At 28.4% G+C, this 27,391-nt stretch overlaps 1 protein-coding gene across 3 annotated transcripts; it reads left to right on the top strand.

Moving 5' to 3' along the window:
• Positions 1 to 14,769: 14,769 nt before the first annotated feature.
• On the top strand, positions 14,770 to 16,724 carry LOC133817990 (amino acid transporter AVT1I-like). Of its 3 annotated transcripts, XM_062250664.1 has the most exons (4): positions 14,770 to 15,075; positions 15,377 to 15,628; positions 15,779 to 15,984; positions 16,153 to 16,724. In XM_062250664.1, exons 1-4 carry the CDS (start codon positions 14,901 to 14,903, stop codon positions 16,672 to 16,674), a joined length of 1,155 nt encoding a protein of 384 aa, XP_062106648.1. In that variant the 5' UTR covers positions 14,770 to 14,900; the 3' UTR covers positions 16,675 to 16,724. The 3 variants fall into 3 exon arrangements, with proteins under 3 accessions (XP_062106648.1, XP_062106647.1, XP_062106649.1); XM_062250663.1 differs by having other exon boundaries at positions 14,771 to 15,075; positions 15,377 to 15,984; XM_062250665.1 differs by having other exon boundaries at positions 14,890 to 15,075; positions 15,354 to 15,984.
• The last annotated feature ends 10,667 nt before the right edge of the window (positions 16,725 to 27,391 follow it).

The following is a 27,391-nucleotide window of genomic DNA, read 5'->3' as shown; positions in this document are numbered from 1 at the left end:
GAAAGCATACCTCCAAGTCTAAGAAAAGTGGTGTCCATAGGAGTTCCGACCTATTAGAAATCATACATACTGATATATGTAGTCCAGACATGGACTCATATGGTCAGAAATACTTCATCTCTTTCATAGATGATTACTCACGCTACATGTATATCTACTTACTTCATAACAAAAGCGAAGCGTTAGATGTCTTTAAGATATTTAAAGCTGAAGTAGAGAAACAATGCAACAAGCAAATTAAGATAGTGAGATCAGATAGAGGTGGAGAATATTATGGTAGATACACTGAAGATGGACAAGCACCTGGTCCTTTTGCAAAGTTTCTTCAAGAAAATGGGATTGTTGCCCAATATACCATGCCCGGTACACCCGAGCAAAATGGTGTTGCAGAAAGGAGAAACTGAACATTGATGGACATGGTGTGAAGTATGCTTAGCAGCAACCCTAAACTTCCTAAATGCTTGTGGACTGAAGCTCTAAAGACATCCGTGTACATATGAAATCGAGTTCTAACCAAGGCAGTCTCCAAAACTCCTTTTGAATTATGGAAAGGTTGGAAACCGAGTTTGCAACATGTACGCATTTGGGGATGCCCATCTGAAGTTAGGGTATACAATCCACAAGAAAAGAAACTGGACCCAAGGACCATAAGTGGATACTTTATTGGTTACACTGAAAGGTCTAAAGGTTACAAGTTTTATTGTCCATCTCATAGCACTAGGATTGTGGAATCAAGGAATGCAAAATTTCTTGAAAATGCCTTGATTAGTGGGAGTGATCAATCCAAGGACTTAGGTTCTGAGAAAGATCCTTTAGAATCCTCCACCTCAAGAGCAAGATTGATTGTGGTCGATAACACCCCTGCAGTCCAAATGGATGTTGAACCACCACAGCCAATTGTTGAAGATCCACAAGTCAATGATGAAGTTCAAATGGATCAAGTTGTTCAAGAGTTGCCTATAATTGTTGAACAACAAGCTGAACCACCCGCTCCTCAAGAGCCTGCTGGTGTAGCCTTAAGAAGATCCACTAGGACAATAAAATCGACGATACCTAGTGACTACATTGTGTATTTGCAAGAATCTGACTACAATATTGGAGCCGAAAATGATCCAGAAACGTTTTCACAAGCTATGAATAGCAAAGAATCGAAACTGTGGTACAATGCCATGAATGAAGAAATGAATTCTATGAAAAGCAACGGAGTCTGGGATCTTGTTGAGTTGCCTAATGGGGCGAGGGCTATTGGGTGTAAATGGGTCTTCAAAACAAAGAAAGACTCATTAGGCAACATTGAGAGACACAAAGCGAGACTCGTTGCTAAGGGATTCACTCAAAAAGAAGGAATTGACTACACGGAGACCTTTTCTCCGATATCTAAGAAAGATTCCCTCAGAGTTATCCTGGCATTAGTTGCTCATTTCGATTTAGAGCTACAGCAGATGGATGTGAAAACTGCCTTCCTAAATGGTGACCTAGAGAAGGAGGTATACATGAAACAACCAGAAGGATTCTCCTCTAGTAATGGTGAGCATTTGGTGTGCAAGCTTAAGAAGTCCATCTATGATTTAAAACAAGCGTCCCGCCAATGGTATTTAAAATTCCATGATGTTATCTCTTCTTTTGGATTTGAAGAGAATGTCATGGATCAATGTATATACCAGAAGGTCAGTGGGAGTAAGATTTGTTTTCTTGTTTTATATGTGGACGATATTCTTCTTGCAACCAATGATAAGGGCATGCTACATGAGGTGAAGCAATTTCTCTCAAAGAACTTTGAGATGAAGGATATGGGTGATGCGTCTTATGTCATTGGCATTAAGATCCATCGAGATAGATTCAAAGGTATCTTAGGTCTATCTCAAGAAACTTACATTAACAAAGTTTTAGAGAGATTTCGGATGAAAGATTGTTCACCAAGTGTTGCTCCTATCGTTAAGGGTGATAAATTAAATTTGAGCCAGTGTCCAAAGAATGATTTTGAAAAGGAAGAAATGAAGAACATCCCATATGCTTCTGCTGTTGGAAGCTTGATGTATGCTCAGGTGTGCACACGACCCGACATTGCCTTTGCTGTCGGAATGCTAGGAAGATTTCAGAGTAACCCGGGATTAGACCACTGGAAAGCTGCAAAGAAAGTTATGAGGTATCTTCAGGGTAGTAAGGATTACAAACTCATGTTCAGACGAACCGACAACCTAGAAGTAGTTGGCTACTCAGATTCAGACTTTGCTGGTTGTACTGATTCACGTAAATCAACTTCTTGTTACGTGTTTATGTTTGCCGATGGAGCTATATCATGGAGGAGTAACAAACAGACCTTGACTGCTACTTCTACTATGGAAGCCGAGTTCGTTTCGTGTTTTGAGGCTACATCGCATGGTGTATGGCTAAAGAGTTTCATTTCAGGCCTTAGAGTTGTAGATTCTATATCTAGGCCATTGAGAATGTTTTGCGACAATTCAGCTGCTGTATTCATGGCTAAGAACAACAAGAGTGGTAGTCGAAGCAAGCACATCGACATCAAGTACTTAGCCGTGAGAGAACGTGTTAAAGAAAATAAAGTGGTCATTCAACACATTAGCACTGAATTGATGATTGCTGATCCTATGACGAAAGGCTTGCCACCTCATAAATTCAAGGATCATGTAGTGAACATGGGACTTGGTTCCCTTATGTAAATTTATTGTACAAACTGAAGTTATTATCAATGAAACTCTTATTTTGATGTTTTCTCATGTTTATGCGCATCTTAATTTTATTTGAGAAAATTTTATCTTCATAGGACCTGAATAAACATAAGGTTTATTCGTTTAAGTACATAGCCACATAAATTACATTGTTATGTAATAAATATATTGTAATACATGGAAGATAATACTCGTCATAAAAGAGGACCTATCGCCATGATTCATGTGTTTATTATCTAACAGGGATGATCGTCGGGCTTAAGTAATACATTAATTTAAATGCTGACCAAGTGGGAGAATGTTAGAATATTATTTATTTGGTATATAAAATCAACTAATTGATTTAATATATTAAAGTCAATATTTAATTTATTGACAAAATATTCTAATTAATGGTCAACATTGTTTGTTACCTGATTTTGTTGTTACCCGATTTTTCATATCCCAACTGATTGAGGAAATATCTCAATTTGTGGCAGAGACTCTGATGGTAGGTCTCACTCTATAAATATAGAGTACCGGTCCCCAAGCTCGCTGCTCATTCTGACTTTCAGTAACTCCATCTAAAAGAGTTAGTGAGAGCTTGGAAGCCCGTGTACTCGTTCTAACTTCTGTTCTTTTTTCTTTTGTAGATTTAAAGCTAGATCGAGGTTATCAATATCAATGGCTGGAGGTATACAATATTCGATCCTTTTTGTATATGTTCATTCTATATATTAATTCCGCTTACATGTATATAGAATTGTTCATATGCCCACTTTCATATTAATCTAACATGTAATAAATAATGAGATAAATAATTTGAAAGAAAAAATGATGAAAAATAAGGAGTGAGAAAGTAAGGAGAGAAAATTTGAAGAAATAGAAATCGAGAAGAGAGAAATTGATCCAAGAAAAAATAATTGAGAAGGTGATGAGAAAGAAAGTGAGTAGAGAGAAAGTGATGAGAGAGAACATGATGATATATTAAGCGATGAGTGAGAAAGTGAGGATATAGTAAGTGGTGAAAGAGAAAATGATAACATAATAAGTGATGCAAGAGAAAATAAGGAGATAGAAAATGATGAAAGAGAAAATGAAAAGATAGAAAGTGAGAAGAGAGAGAATGTGAATAGAGAAAAGGTACGAAGAGAGAAAATAAGTAGATAGAAAGTGACGAGAAAGAAAATGATATGAGAGAAAGTGAAGAGAGCGAAACTAATGAGAGAGAAAATGATGTGACAATAAATAATGTTAGATAATAATAATTAAAAAAATGATATGAGAAAAAAAAAATTGACAAAAAAATTTGAAAACAATATAAAACAACTTTTTATTGTTCTCAAAATTTTCTATTTTTTGTAACGTTGTTTTTAAAATTTATTTTCTGAAAACAACGCCAAACAACTTAGATTGTTTTCAAAATACAATTTTTAACTTTTAAAAACAAAAAATAACTTTTTAATTAAGGAGTCAACGCTCTCTAACATTTTAGTTCATTTTTCTGGCTGATGTTGCTCTAGTACTAGATAGTGATAGTGAGTTGGTGTGGAATAGTTGTATTCCATCTTGTATTTTCCTCATAACTTCGTGTAATTCACGTTTAACTTTTAATTAAAGAGAGAGAGAGAGACTGCTTTGTCTTTCTAAAATAAATTTGGAACGTGAAAAGCGTGGATTTCTTCCTTTTGACCAAAGGTAAAAAAACACTCGTACTCATATATGTGATCTGAGGAAATACAATTGTTCACCACATATTAATCTCTGTTTAATATTTATTTAAATATGGTGGTATGTGATGAACTTGGTGGGGAGGGTGTTCTTTAATAATAATTTGGAGGGCACGCCGGCCTTGCATTGCATTGTTAACTAATTTCATATAAAAGGCAACTGATTAAAAAATTATTAATCATTTCGTGGAACTAATTAACTAAATAATAATGATATGTGCCCTAAAATTATGTATTAAAATATTACACCAATTAACGTAATATTATTTTTTAAAAGAATGAGTCTCGCCTGAAATAAATTTAATTGGTTAAATAAAATTATCACGTCAGTTGATATAATGTTTTGGTGCATAATTTTAGTAGATATATCTTTACTCTTAATTAAAACTCCAACAATATTTGATTAGATAATATTTTAGTAATGCTAGACACGCACTTAAATTGTACACATCCACTTTTTATATACAATTATGTGTGTTAAATTTTAACCATAGATAATTTTAAGTAGGAACCACATTACTTTAATTGTGTAGTTGAAATTAATTATATATCATTGTAAATAGTGTGTGAAATTTAAGTGTGTCTTAATCATTATTCATAATTTTTATCGTTGAAAATTTGTGCAATTAACAGCTAGAATCACGTTAAGTAAGAATGTGAAAATTTAATTAATGGACTAACTACTTTTAATTTTAACAATTTTACCAATTAATGAGATGTGATTTTCAATTACGTTTTATTATTATTTTTAAGAAAAAATTACATTTTGCATAACAAAAATCTATAAGATTTACAATAATAATAAGGTGTCTACTATACATTATCACACTATTTTTATACCTTATTTTAATAAATATTAGTTTATTTATTTTTATTTGGTATGTTTTTATATTTTTGGTATGTTTCCCAAATTAAAAATTAAATTTGATTGAACTATTTTGAAAATGAAACTTTTCACTATTCCCCTAGCGTCGCGCGTTTGGGGTTTCCAATACAGATTTTTTGTTTTAAAAAAAAAGAGCTCAGTATTACAATTGAGGTACTGTATATATGATTTATATATATCACGAAATAAATGTTTTTGTTTATTTTTTTTATTTTTAAAATGAATTTATATGTATATTTCTCTCAGGTTAAATCTCTAACCATATACAATAAAAAAAATTTGTTTATTATACTTTGAATCTGTTTATAATGTTTTAAACTTTGAACAATACGTATATCTAACGTGCATCTAACGTGCTGAACTTAATATAATGAACTAAATTTATTACTTTTTGAAATTGTGTTTATTTTATCTGGTTTAATATTGTGGTTAAACTATAATATTATTGTTAATTGTTTATATACTAAAAATATACAAAAAAGTTTAATTTAATCGTCAAATTTAACACTCTTGTGTTATTTTGATTTTTTCATAAGGACTTCAAAAATTTCGGTTATATATTAATTGAAACTAATTTATTAATTATAATTTTATTTTTTTATTATTTAATCATTTAAACTACTAAATAAACCAATTTTTTTTTTTAGTTTAAGTTGTGTTGTTATTTAAATAAACTATTTAGTTTAATCATGATGCAACCGAAAATAAACATTTACATTTATTTATATACAAAAATTACTTTCAATATATTTTGTTTGTGAATGTTAAAAACTAGATATGTATTTTAGAAGATTTGTACGTGCTTCAAATCTATAAAAATATAAACACAGTTTCACAAATTCTAACGAAGCACATAGGTAATAAGAAATAGACAAACAACAAAATCGGTAAAAAAAAATATACATTATTATTTGATCATTTAATCTACTAATTAAACAAATTTGTTTATTATACTGTATATCTAATTATAATATTTTAAACTTTGGACACAAAAAATATACAAACAAGTTTAATTTAATCGTGAAATTTAACACCATTGTTTATTTTGATATTTTCATAAGTTCGTCAAAATTATCAGTTATATATTAATCTAAACTAATTTATTTATTATAATTTCATTCTATTATTATTGGATCATTAAACTACTAAATAAACATATTTTTTTAGTTTAAATTGTGTCGTCATTTAAATAAACTGTACAATTTAATCATGCTGCACCCGAAAAATAAACTCTTATGTTTATTTTGTTTCAAAAACTACTTTCAATATATTTTGTTTGTGAACGATATAATCTAGATATCTATTTCAAAAAAAAATTTATATGATTTAAGTATCTGAAAATATAAACACAGTTTCGCCTCAGTTTCACAAATCTAATTCTCTTGAAGAAGATAGATATTAGACAAACGACAAAATCAGCAAAAAGAAAATATACATTAGTAATATGGGATCATCCATTGTTGTGAAAAATGGTAAAAAATAGTTTATTCATCAATACTAACTTCTCATTACACTATTTTTTTTTATTTCAATACATTGAAAACATATTAGAATCAAAATATACCCTTTTGTTTATTAACACCTAATTGGAAAACTTCAACTTCAAACTGCAGCAGCCACTTGTTCTTCGCTTTTTTAGTGATATTTTGCTCAAAAAATATTTAAAATTTGAATTTTGGGCAGACTAATATATCTCATAATATATGTTGGCCATTATTTTCTTTTTTGAGTGTTTATTTTTTCCCGATATATATATATATATTTTTTTGGTAGAGTTATCAAATGTCAAATATAAAATAAAATTTGTATAAGACTATCATCAATGCAATTCTAATGATTTTATGTTATGGTATATATTTTGTATTATTATTATAATTAGTATAGGTGGTATATTAAAAATTTGTACCCTAATAAAAAAATCACTAAATTAATTTGAAAAAGTCATATATACTCATAAAGTCGTCTTATTTTTAAATAAAATAAAATCGTATTCATTGTAAATCTATATATATATATATATCTATATATATATAAAGGAGAGCTTCAAGGAGATTATGTGACACTCTAAAATCTCTTCAAATCACTTTTTCTATTTTCTCATTTAATCTAATTTTTTTATTCATTTTCTATTTTCTAAAATATCTTAACAATTGAAAATATCAATATATATATATACATATTAATTTAATTAAAAATTTAATTTGCTTAAATATATTAACTACTTAATCATTGAAAAATACTAAAAAAATTTAATTAAAAATTACATAATAGTTTTCGGTTCTCTATATATCTATTTTTCTCATTTTTATTTTAATAAAAATTATAATAGATAAAAATATCTACATATAATAATAATAATAATAATAATAATAATAATAAAATCTATCTATTTATATTTTAACTTTTTGACAAAATACAAGATCCAAATGTTAACTTTTAACAATAAAATATTCAAACGGGTAATCAACCAAATTATACGTGGTTCAAATAATCTATCTTTACATTCTTATTTTTGAATTTTTGACAAAACACAAGGTCCACAAGTTAATTTTTTTAAAAAATAATGGTCAAAATAGATAAACAACTAAAATACAAGGTGAAAATTATAGTCAAGATGTCTTCACGTGTCCATATAAAGAACATGTTGTATGAGTATGGTGAAAATGAATCACAACCCCACAATCTCCCAAAAAATATTTTAAAATATATATATTTTAATAATTACAAAAGACTGCGCGGAGCGCGGTTATATTTTCTAGAGCAGAAAATAAAATAAAATCGTATTCATTGTAAATCTATATATATATATATCTATATATATATAAAGGAGAGCTTCAAGGAGATTATGTGACACTCTAAAATCTCTTCAAATCACTTTTTCTATTTTCTCATTTAATCTAATTTTTTTATTCATTTTCTATTTTCTAAAATATCTTAACAATTGAAAATATCAATATATATACATATTAATTTGATTAAAAGTTTATTTAGTTAAATATCTTAACTACTTATTTATTGAAAAATACTAAAAAAATTAATTAAAAATTACATAATAATTTTCGATTATCTATATATCTATTTTTCTTATTATATTATAATTATGTTTTTTTATTCCAAAGTGAATAGTTTTAGAAAATATTTATATCTATATCTATATATAAATGAGAAGGTGGCATCCTATATTTTTTACAATCTATTTTTACTATTTTGTGATAATTTTATATTGTGTCCAAAAAAATATATACATACATATATACGTACATCAACCCTTCAACAAATGTAACAGAAATAACCAAATTAATACACATACTAATAAATACATTGATTCTAATGTAGTCATACGTAACAGTAGTTATCCAATAATAATAGCATGAAAAAAATATCAATGAGAATGGTCACATATGGTTTAACTAAACAGTTATCACAATTAGATTTTATTATATTATTATATCATTTTATAATTAACATTTTACAATCTAAAGTATCTAATTTTTTATTTTCTTTAATATTTTATTCATTTTTTCAGTTTTAACCCATAAAAGTATGTCGTTACAAAATAATATGTTGCTTTTGCAGGCAGTTCTCTTCCTTAGAAAGAGAACTACCTTGATATTGGTAAGAACATATAATACCTGAATATTAATGAGAATTAAAATTTATTATTGGGTGTTGAATCGCTTGATGCTGCCATTTTTATTTAAAATTCTAATTATTATTATTTTCACTAAAGAAAGTAAACTCTGAGTATATCGATTTACACTGTATATATGAATTTTAAAGAACCCACGTACCAAATTTTCAATTTTTCTTTTCGCTATGTAATTCAGTAAATATTAAATCTATATCTTTATATCTATATCTATATATATATATCTATATATATAAATGAGAGTTTCGAGAAGATTATGCGAGACTCTAAAATTTATTCAAAGCACTCTTTCTATTTTCTCATTTAATCTAATTTTTATTCATTTTCTATTTTCTAAAATATCTTAACAATTACAAATATTAATATCTATATATATATATATACATATTAATTTAATTAAAAATTTAATTTACTTAAATATCTTAACTACTTAATCATTGAAAAATACTAAAAAAAATTAATTAAAAATTACATAATAGTTTTCGGTTCTCTATATATCTATTTTTCCGATTATATTATAATTATATTTTTTATTCAAAAGTGAATAGTTTTATAAAATATTATAATTAGTATCATCAATCATCAATATTTATAATTGTATTTTTCTCTTATTTGATATTTTACTAAGCTTGTGAAAATAAGATATTACTAAAGTTAATTTTTTTTAAAAATTAATGGTCAAAATGGGTAAACAACTAAAATAAAAGGTTTAAAATGGTGTGAATCCTTAGAAAACATAAATTATATATATTTATATAATTTGCTTTTTATATATAATTTTTAATCTTTTGAATAAATATATGATCCACAGGTTAATTTTTAAAAATAAACAATCAAAATGAGTAATCGGCCAAAATATAGTATTCAAATAATAGATTTATCTATTTCTATTTTAATATTTTGACAAAAATTGACGTCTACAAGTTAATTTGTAAAAATAAAATTTCTAATGGGTGATCGACTAAAATACAAGGTTCAAAATAGTGTGAACCCTTACAGAAAACAAAAATTATATAAATATATAATTTAATTTTCATAAGAAGTTTGAACATTTTAAATAATACATAGTCCAAAGGTTCATTTTAAAAAATATAGGGTCAAAACGGGTAATGAACAAAAATACAGTGTTCAAATAATCAATCTATCAATTCCAATTTTTATTCTTTTGACAAAACATGAGATCTAAAAGTTAATTTTTAAAAATAAAGACTTCAAACAGGTAATTGGCCAAAATAAATCTTACACAAAATATAAATTTTCTTACACATAATTTAGATTTTTTATAAAAAGAACTACGCAAAGCGTATAATAATAATAATAAATAAAAGTAAATGTACAACAAGCTTTTTGAACTTTGTTTTCAGTACTTTAAAATTTGTCAGAATTTTTCAAAAATCTACAGGAGGTTCGCTATACAATAATAGTGAACACCATCATTAAATAAAAAATTATGGTCAAGATGTCTTCACGTGTCTATATAAAGAACATGTTGTCAAAATGAATCACCACCCCACAGTTTCCCAAAAAATATTTTAAAATGTATATGTTTTAATAATTACAAAAGACTGCGCGGAGCGCGGTTATATTTTCTAGTATATATATAAAGGAGAGCTTCAAGGAGATGATGTGGCACTCTAAAATTACTCCAAACTATTTTTTCTATTTTCTCCTTTAATCTAATTTTTTTATTCATTTTTATTAATAAGGAGATGATGTGTCATTCTAAAATTACTCAAAACTATTTTTTCTATTTTCTCCTTTAATCTAATTTTTTATTAATAATTATTTAAACTTTAGTATTTTAGATATTTAAATAAGATATTTTTTTAATTAAATACCTAATAAACTAACAAAAAATAAAATAAAACAAAAACTACATTAAACGTTATTTTTTTACATATTTAAATAAGATATTTTTTGAATTAAATACCTAATGAACTAACAAAAAATAAAATAATAAAAAAAACTACAAATATATACTACATAATATACTAATAAAATAACATCTTTGAAGCGGTATATAAAAGATTATCCAAACGAGTAATCAACATTTTGATAAAACACAAGGTCCACGAGTTAATTTTAAAAAATAAAGGGTCCAAACGGGTAATCGGCTAAAATACGAAGTTCAAAATGGTGTGAAACCTTAAGTAAAACATAAATTATATATATATATTTATATAATTTACTTTCTTTAAAGAATTTTTAACACTTTGAATAAATACATAGTCCAAAGGTTAATTTTTAAAAATAAATAGTCAAAATAAGTAATCGGCCAAAGTATAGTGTTCAGATAACCAATCTATCTATTTCTATTTTTAACATCTTGACAAAACTTGAGGTCCACAAATTAATTTTTAAAAATAAAGACCTCGACGAGTAATCGGCTAAAATACAATGTTCAAAATGATGTGAACCCTTACAAAAAAACATAAATTATATATAATTTAATTTTTATAAAGAATTTTTAACCTTTTGAATAAATATATAGTCCAAATGTTAATTTATAAAAATAAATGGTCAAAACGGGTAATCGGCCAAAATACACTGTTCAAATAATCGATCTATCCAATTCTATATTTAACCTTTTAACAAAACACGAGTTCTAAAAGTTCATTTTTAAAAATAAAAGGTTCAAACGGGTAATCGCCTAAAATAAATCTTGCACAAAACATAAATTTCCATATACATAATTTAGACTTTTTATAAAAAAAAAATCACACAAAGCGTATAATAATGATAATAATAATAAAAATAAATAAATGCACACGTACAACAAATTTTTTGAACTTTGTTTTCGGTACTTTAATTATTCAGAATTTTTCAAAAACTTGCAAGAGATTTGATATACAATGGACACCATTATGAAAAAAAAATTGTATTCAATACGCCCTCATGTGTCCATATAAAGAATATGTTGTACGAGTAGGGTAAAAAAGAATCCATGTCGTAACATTCTCCTAAAAATATTTTAAAATATGTATATTTTTTAATAATTACAAAAGACTGCGCGAAGCGCGGTTATGTTTTCTAGTATATATATAAATGAGAGCTTCAAGGAGATGATGTGGCACTCTAAAATTACACCAAACTATTTTTTCTATTTTCTCCTTAAATCTAATTTTTGTATTTATTTTTATTAATAAGGAGATGATGTGTCATTCTAAAATTACTCCAAACTATTTTTTCTATTTTCTCCTTTAATCTAATTTTTTATTTATTTTTATTAATAATTATTTGAACTTTATTTTTTTAGATATTTAAATAAGATATTTTTTTAATTAAATACCTAATAAACTAACAAAAAATAAAATAAAACAAAAACCACATTAAACGTTATTTTTTTAGATATTTAAATATGTTGACGTCGTTTTTCGTCAACAGATAAAAGAAGAGAGCACGTAAACAATTAAAGACAATGGCTAAAACAAACAAACGAATCAGACACACGGTTTTTACGTGGTTCAGCAGTTAAATCTGCATAGTCCACGAGTCTCTGCTATTAATCTCAAGATTATCTCTGAACAATCCTTTAGCATGAATTCTCCAGAGTTTTCTCTCAAGAATCAGAAATTCGGTCCTTTACAATGGTGCATCACTTCTCTATTTATAGAGAAGGATGCAGAATACTATCCCACATATTTTGGGTAGTTACTCTTTTGTGAATAAAAATAAATGGCCTTAAATGCCAATAATCAGATATAGAAGGAAACGTTCCCCAAAGATCAGGAAACGCATAACTGACTAAATAATATCCCACGATTTTTGGGGATTTACATCAATAAATGAGGATCATATCCCATATCTACAACACTTGTAGATATTCAAGGTAGTCATTGCGTATCTCCAAGGCTTCACGTCATTGTGCGAGCCACTGACACTTCCCGAGCTGACATTTCTTTCGAGATGGCATATCGAGCTCGAGATCCCTGCTCCGAAGTTGTTTCTGAAGATGAGGGGCTCACAGAGCTATCCTTCGAGATCGAGATCATTTCGAGGTCACCATATTCGAGGTCTGTACCATACTTTGCAGGCTCCGATTTACAATCGTAGAGCATACCCTAACCCTCACGAGACCATTTAATGCGAACTCAGCTTTCGAGGTCATATTTGCTACGGCTCGAAATCTAGGTATAACAAAATAAGATATTTTTTTGAATTAAATACCTAATGAACTAACAAAAAATAAAATAATAAAAAAAAACTACAAATATATACTAATAACATAACATATATGAAGCGATATATAAAAGATTATCCAAACGAGTAATCAACATTTTGATCAAACACAAGATCCACGAGTTAATTTTAAAAAATAAAGGATCCAAACGGGTAATCGGCTAAAATACAAAGTCCAAAATGGTGTGTATATATACTTTACTTTCTATAAAGAATTTTTAACACTTTGAATAAATACATAGTCCAAAAGTTAATTTTTAAAAATAAAGAGTCAAAACAAGTAATCGGCCAAAGTATAGTGTTCAGATAACCAATCTATCTATTCATATTTTTAACATCTTGACAAAACTTGAGGTCCACAAGTTAATTTTTTTTTAAAAAAGACCCCAACGAGTAATCGGCTAAAAGACAATGTTCAAAATGATGTGAACCCTTACAAAAAAACATAAATTATATATAATTTAATTTTTATAAAGAATTTTTAACATTTTGAATAAATATATGGTCCAAATATTAATTTATAAAAATAAAGGGTCAAAATGGGTAATCAGACAAAATACAATGTTCAAATAATCAATCTATCCAATCCTATATTTAACCTTTTGACAAAACACGAGTTCTAAAAGTTAATTTTTAAAAATAAAAGATTCAAACGGGTAATCGCCCAAAATATGTCTTACACAAAACATAAATTTCCATATACATAATTTAGACTTTTTATAAAAAAAATCATGCAAAGCGTATAATAATGATAATAATAATAAAAAATAAATGCACACGTACAACAAATTTTTTTAACTATATTTTCGGTACTTTAATTATTCAGAATTTTTCAAAAACTTGCAAGAGATTTTATATACAATGGACACCATTATGAAGAAAAAAAAATTGTATTCAATACGCCCTCACGTGTCCATATAAGGAACATGTTGTACTAGTAGGGTGAAAAAGAATCAATATCGTAGCATTCTCCTAAAAGAATTTTAAAATATGTATATTATTTAATAATTACAAAAGACTGCGCGAAGCGCGGTTATATAATCTAGTTATATAATAAAAGAAAAGAAAACTAGTAATCCAATACATAAAAAATAGCTTTTTTTTAACGTGCATACTTATGTTCTTTTTTTAATGTCCTAATCAGGCGATGCCCCATTATAATGCACAGTAGCAGGGTTTTTTTTTTCTCTAATTTTTCACTCATTTATAAAATTAATAGAAAGCCTCCAAAAGAAAATTTTAAAAGAGTCCCTAAAAAATTAATTTTTTTAGATTTTACCCCCATGCCCAAATTTGGCTCTAACTTTTAACATGATATATCATGCTTTATTTTCAATAATTAACGCACAAAGAGTGTTTAGTCAATAAGGTCATTAACAAATAAGAAACGTAACTTATTTTAGTATTGTTTTTTAAATGTGTAAAATGTTTGACGGCTGCTTGACAAAATTAAAGTTGGTAGTGCTAATGCTCCAAAGAAGATTTTTTGTTTTTTTTTTTCTGTGTGCGGTCCAGAGAAGACTTGGTTGACATGACAATATTGTCCACACTTTTCTTGCCAAACATGTTTGAAAGATTATATTTACATGTTGTACGTATCTCTTTCAAAAAGATAAAAGCAGAGTTTATCTCTTTACTATTCTAGCCTCTCTTCTCTATAATTTAGTAGTTTCAACACTTTCAACTCTCTCTCTCTGTAAGTATATTGTCAGCTCTACTCTGAACTCATTCTAATTGCACAACTAATTATCTAGAAACCTCTCTCTTTCTCTCTCTTGACCCTAAACATGGAGGCCGAACAAAGAGTTTCCTTGACCTTGCCTCTTGTGTCTGACGATAAGCATGGGAATAATAATGGACTAAGTAGCAAGCTAGAAGAAGTTGAGTCAAACCATCCTCAAGCCACTACAAGTTCCACCTCTTTCTTCAAAACCTGTTTCAATGGATTAAATGCTTTATCAGGTTCCACTTTCTAGCTATTTATATATATATAAATATACATAAGTACTTTATTTTCCTTTGTGGCCTTTCCACACATTTTCCAATACTAAGCATAGTCATAAGTTTTTAAAGAAACCATTTGCAGCTAAACAAAGATCTGATTTCTTGTCATTTCATCATTAGAGCTGACAAATTTAGTGGAGCAACATATTTCAATTATTCTTGGTTTTTGTTTGTAGCCACATGTCGTATACTTTTTAATCTCGGTGTTTCTAATTAACCTTATGTTGATGTTAAAGACCATCATGTCTTCGGTTTTCAGGAGTTGGTATACTCTCAGTCCCATATGCACTAGCAACAGGAGGATGGTTAAGCTTGACACTATTCTTTACCATAGCTACGGCAGCCTTCTACTCTGGCTTGTTGATTAAAAGGTGTATGGACTATGATTCCAACATCAGAACTTACCCTGACATTGGAGAGAGAGCATTTGGAAACAAAGGAAGAATGATAGTCTCTATTGCTATGTACACTGAGCTCTACTTAGTCTCAGCAGGCTTCCTAATTCTAGAAGGTGACAACTTGTACAACCTGTTTCCGGGAGATGGCTTAGAAATAGCAGGGCTTACAATTGGTGGGAAGCAGTGCTTTGTGCTGATTGTAGCTCTTGTTATCTTACCAACTGTATGGTTAGACAATTTGAGTCTTCTTTCTTATGTCTCAGCCAGTGGGGTGCTAGCTTCTGCTATCATTCTCTTCTCCATTGTGTGGACGGGGGCTTTCGATGGAGTTGGGTTTCATCAAAAGGGAACACCCATTAATTGGAGTGGAATCCCTACTGCTATGAGTTTGTATGCCTTCTGTTATTGTGCTCATCCAGTTTTCCCTACTCTCTATACTTCCATGAAGAACAAACACCAATTCTCTAATGTAAGTTCAGGGCTTATGTTTTACAAATGAGTTTAAATTCTCTTAAACTGTTTTGGATTTTAGTTCTTGAAAATGCCTTAATATTTTTGGTCAACTCCTATTGTTCTTTTGTCCTTTTACCCAAATATTGCTTCCAAGCTAAAGTTGTTCTTGTTATGGTGATTACAGGTCTTGCTTCTCTGTTTCATTATCTGCACAGTTGGCTATGCATCAATAGCTGTTTTTGGGTACTTAATGTTCGGGTCAGGAGTACAATCACAGATCACTTTGGATCTTCCAACAGGGAAACTCAGCTCAAGAATAGCCATATACACAACTTTGGTGAATCCCATTGCCAAATATGCTCTAATGGTGACACCTATAATTGATGCTGTCAAAAATGGATTCCCATGTTTTCTAAACAAGAAACTCTTTGGTATAATAATTGGTACAGCTTTGGTAATCAGCAGTGTCATAGTAGCTCTTGTTGTGCCATTTTTCGCATCCCTCATGTCATTGGTGGGAGCAGTTTTGAGCTTGACAGCTTCGATCATAATGCCATGTTTATGCTACTTGAAGATTTCTGGTATTTACAGAACATTTAATTGTGAATTGGTTTTTTTAGTGGTTATGATATTAATGGGGGTTGTTTTTACTATTATTGGAACTTACACATCTGTACTAGATATTTTAGTGAATTTGCAAATGTGAAGAGTTATATTCTATTTGAATGTATAAATTGAGATTATTTTTCTCTGGAATATTTTGTTTTTGTTAGTATTTTATTAATTTGTTTATCCCTACACCCTAAACAAAGAATGTTCATCACTTTTGTAAGAGTTTCTGTCTTTCTTTCTTTGAATGAGTCACCTTGTTCTAGTTGAGTTGAACACTACAAATGTCTAGATTATTTTGTTAGAATTGTGATTGGAACAGTATAATTACTAATAGGGATAAGTTCAATAGACACAATTTTTTACATCAGTTTTTACACTGTTAGAAGAAACAAGATTTAATGGTCAAAATTAGAACATATTAATAACAATTAGAAATTCCATATATATATATATATATATACTAGGTAGAAGTAACGTGGATTGTACGTTGACATATATATAATAAGTGAGTTTTTTTATAAATAATTTGTTGCTAATTCACAGTAGATTATATTATATGTTTAATATGTTATTATTCTAATAAGTGAGTTTAAGTTTAATTAAATTTTATTTAAGTTATAAAACGTATGATTTTATTACTTTTAAATAATTATTATTGTAAAATATCTAAAAAATATCATATTTTAATTTTTTTAATTATTTATTTATTTTATTTAAGTTTAAGTATTTACAAACTACCGTTGAATATAAGAATATTCTGTTAAATATAAGAATATTCCGTTAAAATTAACATTAAAAAAATAAAAAACTGTTAAAACTAAGAATTTCCATTATCTACATACTTATTATATAGAAGAGATATATAGGGCAGCACTTCGTTGGCTGCATCGGTCCAGCCAAGGCACTGTTTCGCTACCTAAATAATTTTTTTTCCAATTTTTTTTATGACAGTGTACATTATTGCCATTTAAGACATATTGCAAATTTTCAAAAAATTTAGAATAGTTTATGGTGCCAAAAATAAGGTTGTTGCATGCGTGTCTGTTTTTTGTATGCGTGTGTAAAATTCATTTGTTTGAATCTTGTTTTCGGTACTGTAAACTATTCAGAATTTTTTGAAAATTTGCAGGATGTCTTACATGACAATAATGTACACTGTCATTAAAAAATTTGGAAAAAAAAAGTCATTTAGGTGTCAAAATGGGCTTTGGCAGCACCGGTACAGCTAAAAAGTTGGCTGCACGAAGTGCTGCACTATGGCCTATTTGGGATAGATTTTATGTTACACCCAGATTTCGAGACCAGGAGTTATGACCTCGAAAACTGGACTCGTCAAGTGTGAGCTCGAAATATATGAAATACATTGTATGGTCCAGTTGTAAGATCTCTGAAGTAGAGTGACGATCTCGAAGATGTGTAACCTCGGGATTCTTTCTGAGCTCGAAATGATATGACATTGGGATACATCCGTTATCGAGTGCCTTCGGATTGAGCAGCCCGAAGTGCAGGCTCGAGTGTGATAGCCTCGACTATATTTATCTGCTCCGAGCATGTCTTGGAGTAAGGTGGCAAGTTCATAACGAGTCTATAAATCTTGACAGTCGCGACGCCGATTGCTGACCTCGAAGATCCGATGAGTTACCTGGGATAACCCGTTGTGTGTGTACATATTTATTGTTGTAAAATCTCAATATTTAAGAGATACCATTTAGTTTGTTATTTATTCCTGGGTCTTCAGGGGACGTTTCCTTGTATATAGAAGATATAACATTTAATGTAATTATTTGAATTGATATATAGAATATCTTCCCGAAATATGTGGAAATGAACTCTGTAACCTCCCTATAAATAGAGGAGGAATGACCATTTGTAAGGGGACCAATTATTTGATATCTGGAGAGAAAACTCTGGGTAATTCATCTTTGAAGAATTTCCAGATAACTCAAAATCTTAATAACATAGACTCGTGGACTAGGCAGAATTAACTGCTGAACCACGTAAAAACTCTCTTGTCTTTTTTCATTATTCATTCGCTTCATAGTATATGTTGTTTAATTGCTCTACGATTTAAGTTGACGAAAAACGGCGTAAACATTTTCAAAAAGCTAAAAGTTGTTTTATAAAAATAATGGTGTTTGGTGAACAGTTAGAAAACAACTTATTAAAAAATTTATGTAGAAGATACAGTTAGAAGCTAAAGCTGGTAAAACCCAACTTTTAACTTTTTCTAAAAAATAGCTTTTGAATTTTTTTTACAATAAACTTATTTATTATATTACTCAAAATAAAAATATATAAAATAAATTAATATTATAACAAAATAATAAATATAAATTATAAAAATATTTTTTTGAACAATATAATTTTATTTTAGAAACTATTTTAATATAGCGTTTATTATACATTACAATATTATTTTTGCATGTCATAGTATTTTTAAATTATAATTTATAAAAAACATATCAGTTTCATGTTTTAGGGAAAAAAAGGAAAATAATTAAATACATAAAAAGTGAGAGTTTTGAGATTAAGTTTTATATATTTGTGATTATATCATGAACAGTGTATAATATTATTATGATTATAATTCGAATCTTAGATACACCGACTAGTTATAATATATATATATATGTATATTTATTATATAATATAATATTTTTGTTTATGATCACTTTATTAATCTCTTATAAAACATATTTAATTTAAACATGTGAATTTGTTTTAATAAATTAAAAGAAATATGACATCCTGATATGATTTTTACAACTTTTACTACTTTAAAATCTGTAATTTACCAAACATTCAACAACTTTTCCAACAACACAAATTACCAAACTGGTACTATATATAATTAAATATATTTGTATTAAAAAAATATAAATAGAATTATGTATATATATTGGTCTCTCAAATTCATCTTTGTAATTTTTTTAGGGATTTTTTCATAAATAAATATATTATAAAAATACATTTCAATTTTACGGTTTCTACTAAATCTTTGCAGTAATACTTTCTTGTATAAAATATATTCAGAAATACGATCTCTTCTTCAACTAACGTATATCTACTGTAAAACGACTCACAAATAAAGCTTTGAAGACATGCCCAAAAGAGAGCTCAGCGTAGCTTCAAACCAGATCCTCTCTCTCTTTCAAGATAATTATCCTGAAATGGTTACTCGTAAGGTGATTGATTAATTCTTTTTTCTTAGTATATTTCTACACGTTTCATTTTTTTTTTCACTTTATCAACTTTTTTGTTTTGTTATGTTTCTGGTTTAGATTTTCATCAATGTTCCATGGTACTTCAGCATGCTATACTCTATTTTCAGTCCCTTTTTAACTCAAAGAAATAAGAGCAAGTTTGTGATTTCTAAGGAAGGAAATGTAGCCGAGACACATGACTAGCCATGGGTTGCTTTAGGTTGCATGTGGTTGCATTCGTAATTCATATGTATAACTCACATTAGGAGTTGCAGTGGGTTGCACTTGGACTAGTCATGTGTTGCTTTAAGTTGCATGTGGTTGCATTCGTAATTTATATGGATAACTCACATTAGGAGTTGCAGTGGATTGCACTTGGACTAGTCATGTGTTGCTTTAGGTTACATGTGGTTGCATTCGTAATTCATATGTATAACTCACATTAGGAGTTGCAGTGGGTTGCACTTGGACTAGCCATGCGTTGCTTTAGGTTGCATGTGGTTGCATTCGTAATTCATATGGATAACTCACATTAGGAGTTGCAGTGGGTTGCACTTAGACTAGTCATGTGTTGCTTTAGGTTGCATGTGGTTGCATTCGTAATTCATATGGATAACTCACATTAGGAGTTGCAGTGGGTTGCACTTAGACTAGTCATGTGTTGCTTTAGGTTGCATGTGGTTGCATTCGTAATTCATATGTATAAGTCACATTAGGAGTTGCAGTGGGTTGTACTTGGACTAGGCATGCGTTGCTTTAGGTTGCATGTGGTTGCTTTCGTAATTCATATGGATAACTCACATTAGGAGTTGCAGTGGGTTGCACTTGGACTAGTCATGCGTTGCTTTTGGTTGCATGTGGTTGCATTCGTAATTCATATGGATAACTCACATTAGGAGTTGCAGTGGGCTTCTATTTGAGTTTCATTGGCCTTCATTTAATTATATGAAAAAATATTGACACGGAGTACTATTCGCCTAATATAAATTTGGGCCTTTGCCTTTGGCTACTTCAGCTTCCCAATAAAAATCCCAAGTTGCAGGAATTTTGTTTCTTCATCCTCTCATCTCATGCCAACATTTATTTATTTTAATTTTCTTAAAAAAAAAGTATGTTGACTGTTGATTAGCGTAAATTTCACAACTTCAGAATTAGAAAAGTCTGCCAGCTCAAGCTCATAGTCGCACATCACAAGTTTAGAATCAAGACCTCCACTATTAACTGGAAAAACATACAAAACATAATTGTTTGTCAAATGTCATAAATGAAATATATATATATATATATTGTCAGATTCTGGAACAAATGAGATCAGAAATATCCATTAATATTTTGGCAACAATTATTGATCCCAGTCACAAATTTATATTTGTAAGCAAATGTTTGTGATTCAAAATCATTATTGTTTTAGTTGGTTTTAAATTCTTCTCAAATAAAGGTCAATGAGCTTTAAAGTTGGCAAAGGCAAATCAGTTGGAAATTCATTGGAGAAGAATATATATATATATATGTATTGTTTATTTAATATTCTTTTACCAAAATTTGTCATTGAAAATTTACACGAAATTTGCAAGACGGAAAGGCAGAAAAAAAAGGCTTACTAATATTGCCGTCGAGCTTGCGCCACCGACACGGAGAGGACTAAGAGACGAGCGTAGACCTGGAGGCCGTTGAGCTCCTTGAGCTTGCGCCACCGAGAGGAAGAGGAGTAAGAGACGAAAGGCTCCGACGAAATGAGAGTGAGAAGAGATGAGGTGGAGACACAGAAGTGAAGAGAGGCGGTTGTAGTCTTTAGACACGGAGGTAGAGAACTCTCCAAGCTGAATAACGTTAAGGGTTAGGGAAAGGTAATTTAGACCGTATAATTGCATAAACATACCGTATAATTGCATAAATAAAATTATAACAATGAAAGGAAATAAAAAATGACGTAAAAATGAAAAAAAAATGGTAATAAACAATATATTGGGTAATTTCCCTTTTTTTTATCCTTCAATCTTTTATTTTATATTATTTAAAATTAATATCATAATTAAGTTGATAACTAAACTTATACTAAAATTATATGATTACAATAATATATACATATACATGCGCTTTTGTTTTTATTTTTTATTTTTGCTTTTGTTACTAACTTGATTATGCCATGATCTAAATATCTAATAATAATTATAATTTTTTTTACAAAAATAATAATAATTTAGTTTCATTTTTTTAAGAAAATAATTGTACAACCTCTTATCCTTTTTATATCTAAAAAATATATAATAATCATATTATAAATTTATAATGCATGCTTGTTTTTTATTTTATAATCATATATATTAATTATAAGTGCCACTAATAAAATTGTAATTTAGATTGGTGTCATAGATTATTATATTTTGCATATATATATATATGTATATATTTATTATTGTCGATTTTTAGTTTTTACCATAAATATGTTTCTTATTTATTGATTATTTACTTTTATATTTTCAATATACTCAAATCCTAACTATTGAATCTTTTTATCTAATGGTGTATTATTAATGTTAAAATTAGTGTAAAAAATTATGTCCATCCAACTTATTCCTTTCTAAGGATCAGTTTGTTATAATTGTGCTGTCGAGAAAAACAGTTGTAGTTGTGCTATGTTGTATAAATTACAAATTTTAAAGTGGTGTGAGTTGAAAAAATTGCATCAAAATGTTTGATAAACTATATAAATAATTATAATTGTTAAATATTAAAAATCTAAAATAAATGTTATGTTTATTTTATTAAATTTTTTTTACAAATACTAAATATACTAACATATTTCAATATAAATATTGCATTTATTTGAAAATGTTAAAACTAAAATTATTTATTTTTCTAAAACATGAAATTGACATGTGTTTGATAAATATAAATTATAATATATATTTTTTAATAAAGTAAAAATATTTAAGATTTAAATATTATTTATTTTATTATCATATTAATTTATTTTAAATATTTTTTTGAGTAATACATAATAATAAATTGAAAATATTTAGATACAAAAAATATATTTAATACAGAGTTTTTTCAAGAAGTTGTTTTTAGAAAAAGCTAAAAACTGGGCCACCCCAATTTTAAATTTTAGTTATAGATTTTATATAAATTCTTTAATAAGTTGCTTTTTTATCTGTTTATCAAATATTTTTAGGGTAGGTAACTATTTGGTACTCTGTGTTTTTACAAAGTATCATTTTGGTACCCTCTATTTTCAATAATGCTCATATGGTACCATGTATTTTAAAATCATACATATTTGGTATCCTAAACTCAAATTTAATTAATAAAATTTTACCAATTTAATCAAATATGTAAGTTCTAAATTTAAATTTAATTACTTAATTACATATAATTGATGATAGTTTGATCATATTGACAAAATTTTATCTATCAAATCTAAGTCTAGGGTATCAAATATGTATAATTTTAAAATACAGGGTACCATATAAGTATTATTGAAAACAGAGGGTACCAAAATGATACTTTGCAAAAACATAGAGTACCAAATGAGTAAATTCCCATATTTTTTTTACACAATTTTAACTTTTTTATTTTTAGCTTTTCTAAATGCTGAATGTGAGAACGACCTCGCAGTTCATCTACATTTAGCTGTTGGGTGGTTAGTCATTTGTTTTTTTTTTTCGGTTTTCTTGCTAGCATTGTTATTTTCAAATAACATAATTATAACTTAATATATTTACATGATAATTTTTCTATAGCGGCTTCACTTTAAGCCCTACCGGTAGGACTCTCAGTGTTTCTCGACCCGTGAATAGTTTTCGGCACGGTCTTTTTTTATGATCGTGTATACTGTAGCTATTAGAGCATCCTGCAAATTTTCAGAAAATTCCGAATAGTTTACAGTACCGAAAACTAGGTTCAAACATGTTGTTTTCCACGCGCATAAAAAAAATTAGTCACGCATGCAACAATATGTTTGAACCTAGTTTTCGGTACTGTAAACTATTTGGAATTTTCTGAAAATTTTCAGGATGCTCTAAATAGCTACAATATACACGGTCATAAAAAAAGTCGCTCCGAAAACTGTTCACGGGTCGAGAAACACTGAGAGCCCTACTGGTAAGTCTTAAAGTGAAGCCCCTATAGAAGAATTGTCATATATATATATATATATATACATATAAAGGACTAAGAGCACTCTAATGGGTGCTCTACTCCATCCTTTAAAATACCTCATCAAAACACACTTTTTTCTATTTTACCTCTAATTTTTACATTATATCATACATCAGCTTCTCTATATATTTCTCTACATCATTTAAATATTATATCTTTAAACATATTTTATTACTTAAAGTAAAATAAAATAATTGAAAAAGAAAAAAGAAATAATAAATATATACTAAATGGAGAGAGAAAGCTTATAAAGAAAAATAATATTATTAAAAAATTATATAAATGATATGTAAATGTTATGTAAATGTTGATATGGATTAATTGGAGTTTGTACATAGCTATTATAAATATATGTATAAAGGAGCTGATGGAATATATTTTTATGAGTTTTAGCTAAATATTATAGAGAAAGTGTATTACAAAATATATCACCAACATATAATTTTATAATTTACCTCAAACTTTTACATTATACCATATATCTGCTTCTCTATTTTTTCTCTACATCATTTATATATTATATATTTTTAAATATTTTATTCATTTTAAGATATAAAATAATTAAATATAATAATATCACACTCATATATATACAAAAGTTTATAAAAAAATAATAAAATATTTATAGCTTGATGAATAATGTTTCACTACATATAGAGAAATACTATTCATTTAGATAAAAAAAATATAACTTTACATCACCCATTGGAAGACTACTTAATTATTGTTTCTCTATATTATAAAGAAGAACACATTTTAGCTCATCCATTGAGAGTGCTCTAATATAAATTATTTTACAAATTTTTGATAAGGAATGATTATAATAATAATGAAAATAAATAAATGAAATATATAAAATCAATAATTTCGAATTTTTTAGATTAGTTAGGCAATAAATATTAGTTAGAAATTATTCCTATTAATTCTAAAATGATTTTTTTTCTCATGAAATGGATAAAAAGAATGAATCAAGAATGGAGAATGAATATTAAATAATTTTTTTAATTTTTAACTAATAAATATTTGGCTATCGTATCCTTCCAAAAATTTGAAAAAGTAAAAATTTATTTTTAGAAATATTAATTAACCATTATAAATATGAATTATTCATCTTAATATGATAATTTTAAAAGAGACAAATTAAAAAATTGTCATTGATTCACCCGTGAACGAGTCTAAGATTTTCCGTGAGTAATAATAAAAATTGAAATCATTCATCTATGACGACATTACTAATTATATATTAATATATGATAACAATATCCTATGATAACACTTTATTGTCAAAAAAAGAAATTGTAAGAAAAATAATTTGGTTATAATTTATGATTTCATATTGTAACTTAAAGAGTAAAAAAAAGGTCTTATGAGTAATAATTACTTATTGTCTTATGCGTAAAAAAATTGTCTTATGAGTAATAATTACTTATTATACTTTTATTTAATTTCTAATTTATTATTTCATTCCCATTCTAATTATTCCAAGATGCAATTTTAAAAGAACCCAATCATACAAACCCAAAAATCAATCCAAAACCATTAATAAACTCAAAAATCAACACTACAAGAAATAATAATTTTAGAGGTGATTTTATCAGGGACGACTCTATGTCGCTTCTAATATTCAAGAAATCAGGGGCGGCACATCAGGAGTCCCCCTAATATTGTGATAGTCACCCCTGTTAATGAGATATTTTGAATAGAACTGGGTGGGAAAATTTGGCAGTGTGTTTTTTTGGTAAAAATTATTAGGGGCGACGCGTCGCCCCTAATACTATGTCTCACTACAACATAGTCTCAAATGAATCCTTATTCCCTAATCCTTTCAATCGATTCTCACGCTCAGCCTCTCGATTCATTCTCTCTCCTTCGCATTTTCTCTCTCTCTATCTCACAGAGAGTCTTTCAGCTCTCTCTCCCTAACGTCGAGCTTCTGCACTCCCTCTCGATCTGCTCTCTCTCACACTTAGCTTACGTAATCCCTCACGCTAGCACGACGCAATCACACCAAAGCAAGAACCAAGCAAAGCTTAAACCCAGATGCCTCTTCTCTAAGCTTAAACTCAGATGGCTCCATCTCCATTCATGAACTTAAACGCCTCATCTCCTAGCTTGAACCCAAACCTCTTCAACTCCATTCTTGAACCCAAACCCATTCATTTATGTTATTAGACCTAGATGCCTTATCTCTGAGCTTGAAACCAAATGCCTTCATCTTTGTTCTTGCAACCAAACGCCTCATCTTTGATCTGAAACCCAGACTGTCACCGTTCATTTTCCAAGCCACTATCTTTGTGGGTGTTGTTTCTGAATTTTACTCTCTGTAAGCTAGCATATCTATTTTATATTGCTATTTTGGTTTGATAAATATGATAGTTTACGTGTTGTGCATAATCTATGCAGTTTGTATTCCATTTTTGGATTGGTTAGTTTGGAGAACTTGGATTGGCTGGAGGCTTTGAAGATTTTGAATTGGCAGGTGGATTTTTTGTGGTTTTTCAGATTACTTGAGTTGATGTATTTTTTGTATGAAAACAATGACTAAATACACAAAATTATGAATGATTAATGATGATTATTATTCTAAGGCATATTTTTTGTAATGTTTGTATACCACAGTGTCGTATCTTTTGGATTTGAGGTTTTCTTATTGCATAATTTTTAAATATTTTTATATTGATATTTGAATTAAGGATTGTGTTATTGCTCTATTTTGTACAACCATGTTTATTCTGCTCTATTTTGTCTACTGCCATGTTATGTTGCTGTCAAAATATATTTATTCATATTCAAGGTATACACACAGAGATTTATAATATATATGCATAGTATATATTTTTTCTTTGATATTGAATGTAAGTTTATTTCTTTATTGAGGTTGTTTGGTTTTAATATAGCTTTTCTTGAGATGATTTCAAAATTATTTGTCTACCAAGTTAAATATTTTGATAGTGATGATGAACACAATGACTAAATCCCCAATATTTTGAAGGTTTATTTATGTAATTTCTGGTTTGATCTAAGTTTTTCACAAATTTCTTTATAATCTTAGAGGATACATAGTTTTAGTTTTGTTACACCCAAATTTCAACATCATCATAAATGAGCCCTGAAATATAGGCTCGTAAAGCGTAAGTTCGAAAATGACAAGCAGTGGTTGGACACTTATATAAATGTGCATGATTCTTTACTTGTTCTTGTTGGCGATCGAGCGCAAGTTCAGAAGGGCTCGAGCTTAAGCATCAAGCTCGAAAGAACGAATCTTCTCTGATACATATGGGTGTTATTTGAACCTTAGTTGCAAGCTCGAAGACGTTGGTCTCCGAAGATTGAGCTCGATGAAAACACTGGCAAAGAAGGAGGCTGACTAGAATAATGAGCTTGAAGTGTTGGTCGATCTCGAAAGGTGCTTTAACCTTGAGTTCGAGACCAGAAGACATGTTTTGC

This window comes from Humulus lupulus, chromosome 2, assembly GCF_963169125.1.
Source record: "Humulus lupulus chromosome 2, drHumLupu1.1, whole genome shotgun sequence".
NCBI classification, from domain to species: domain Eukaryota; kingdom Viridiplantae; phylum Streptophyta; class Magnoliopsida; order Rosales; family Cannabaceae; genus Humulus; species Humulus lupulus.
This window is presented reverse-complemented; position numbering and strand designations above follow the sequence as displayed.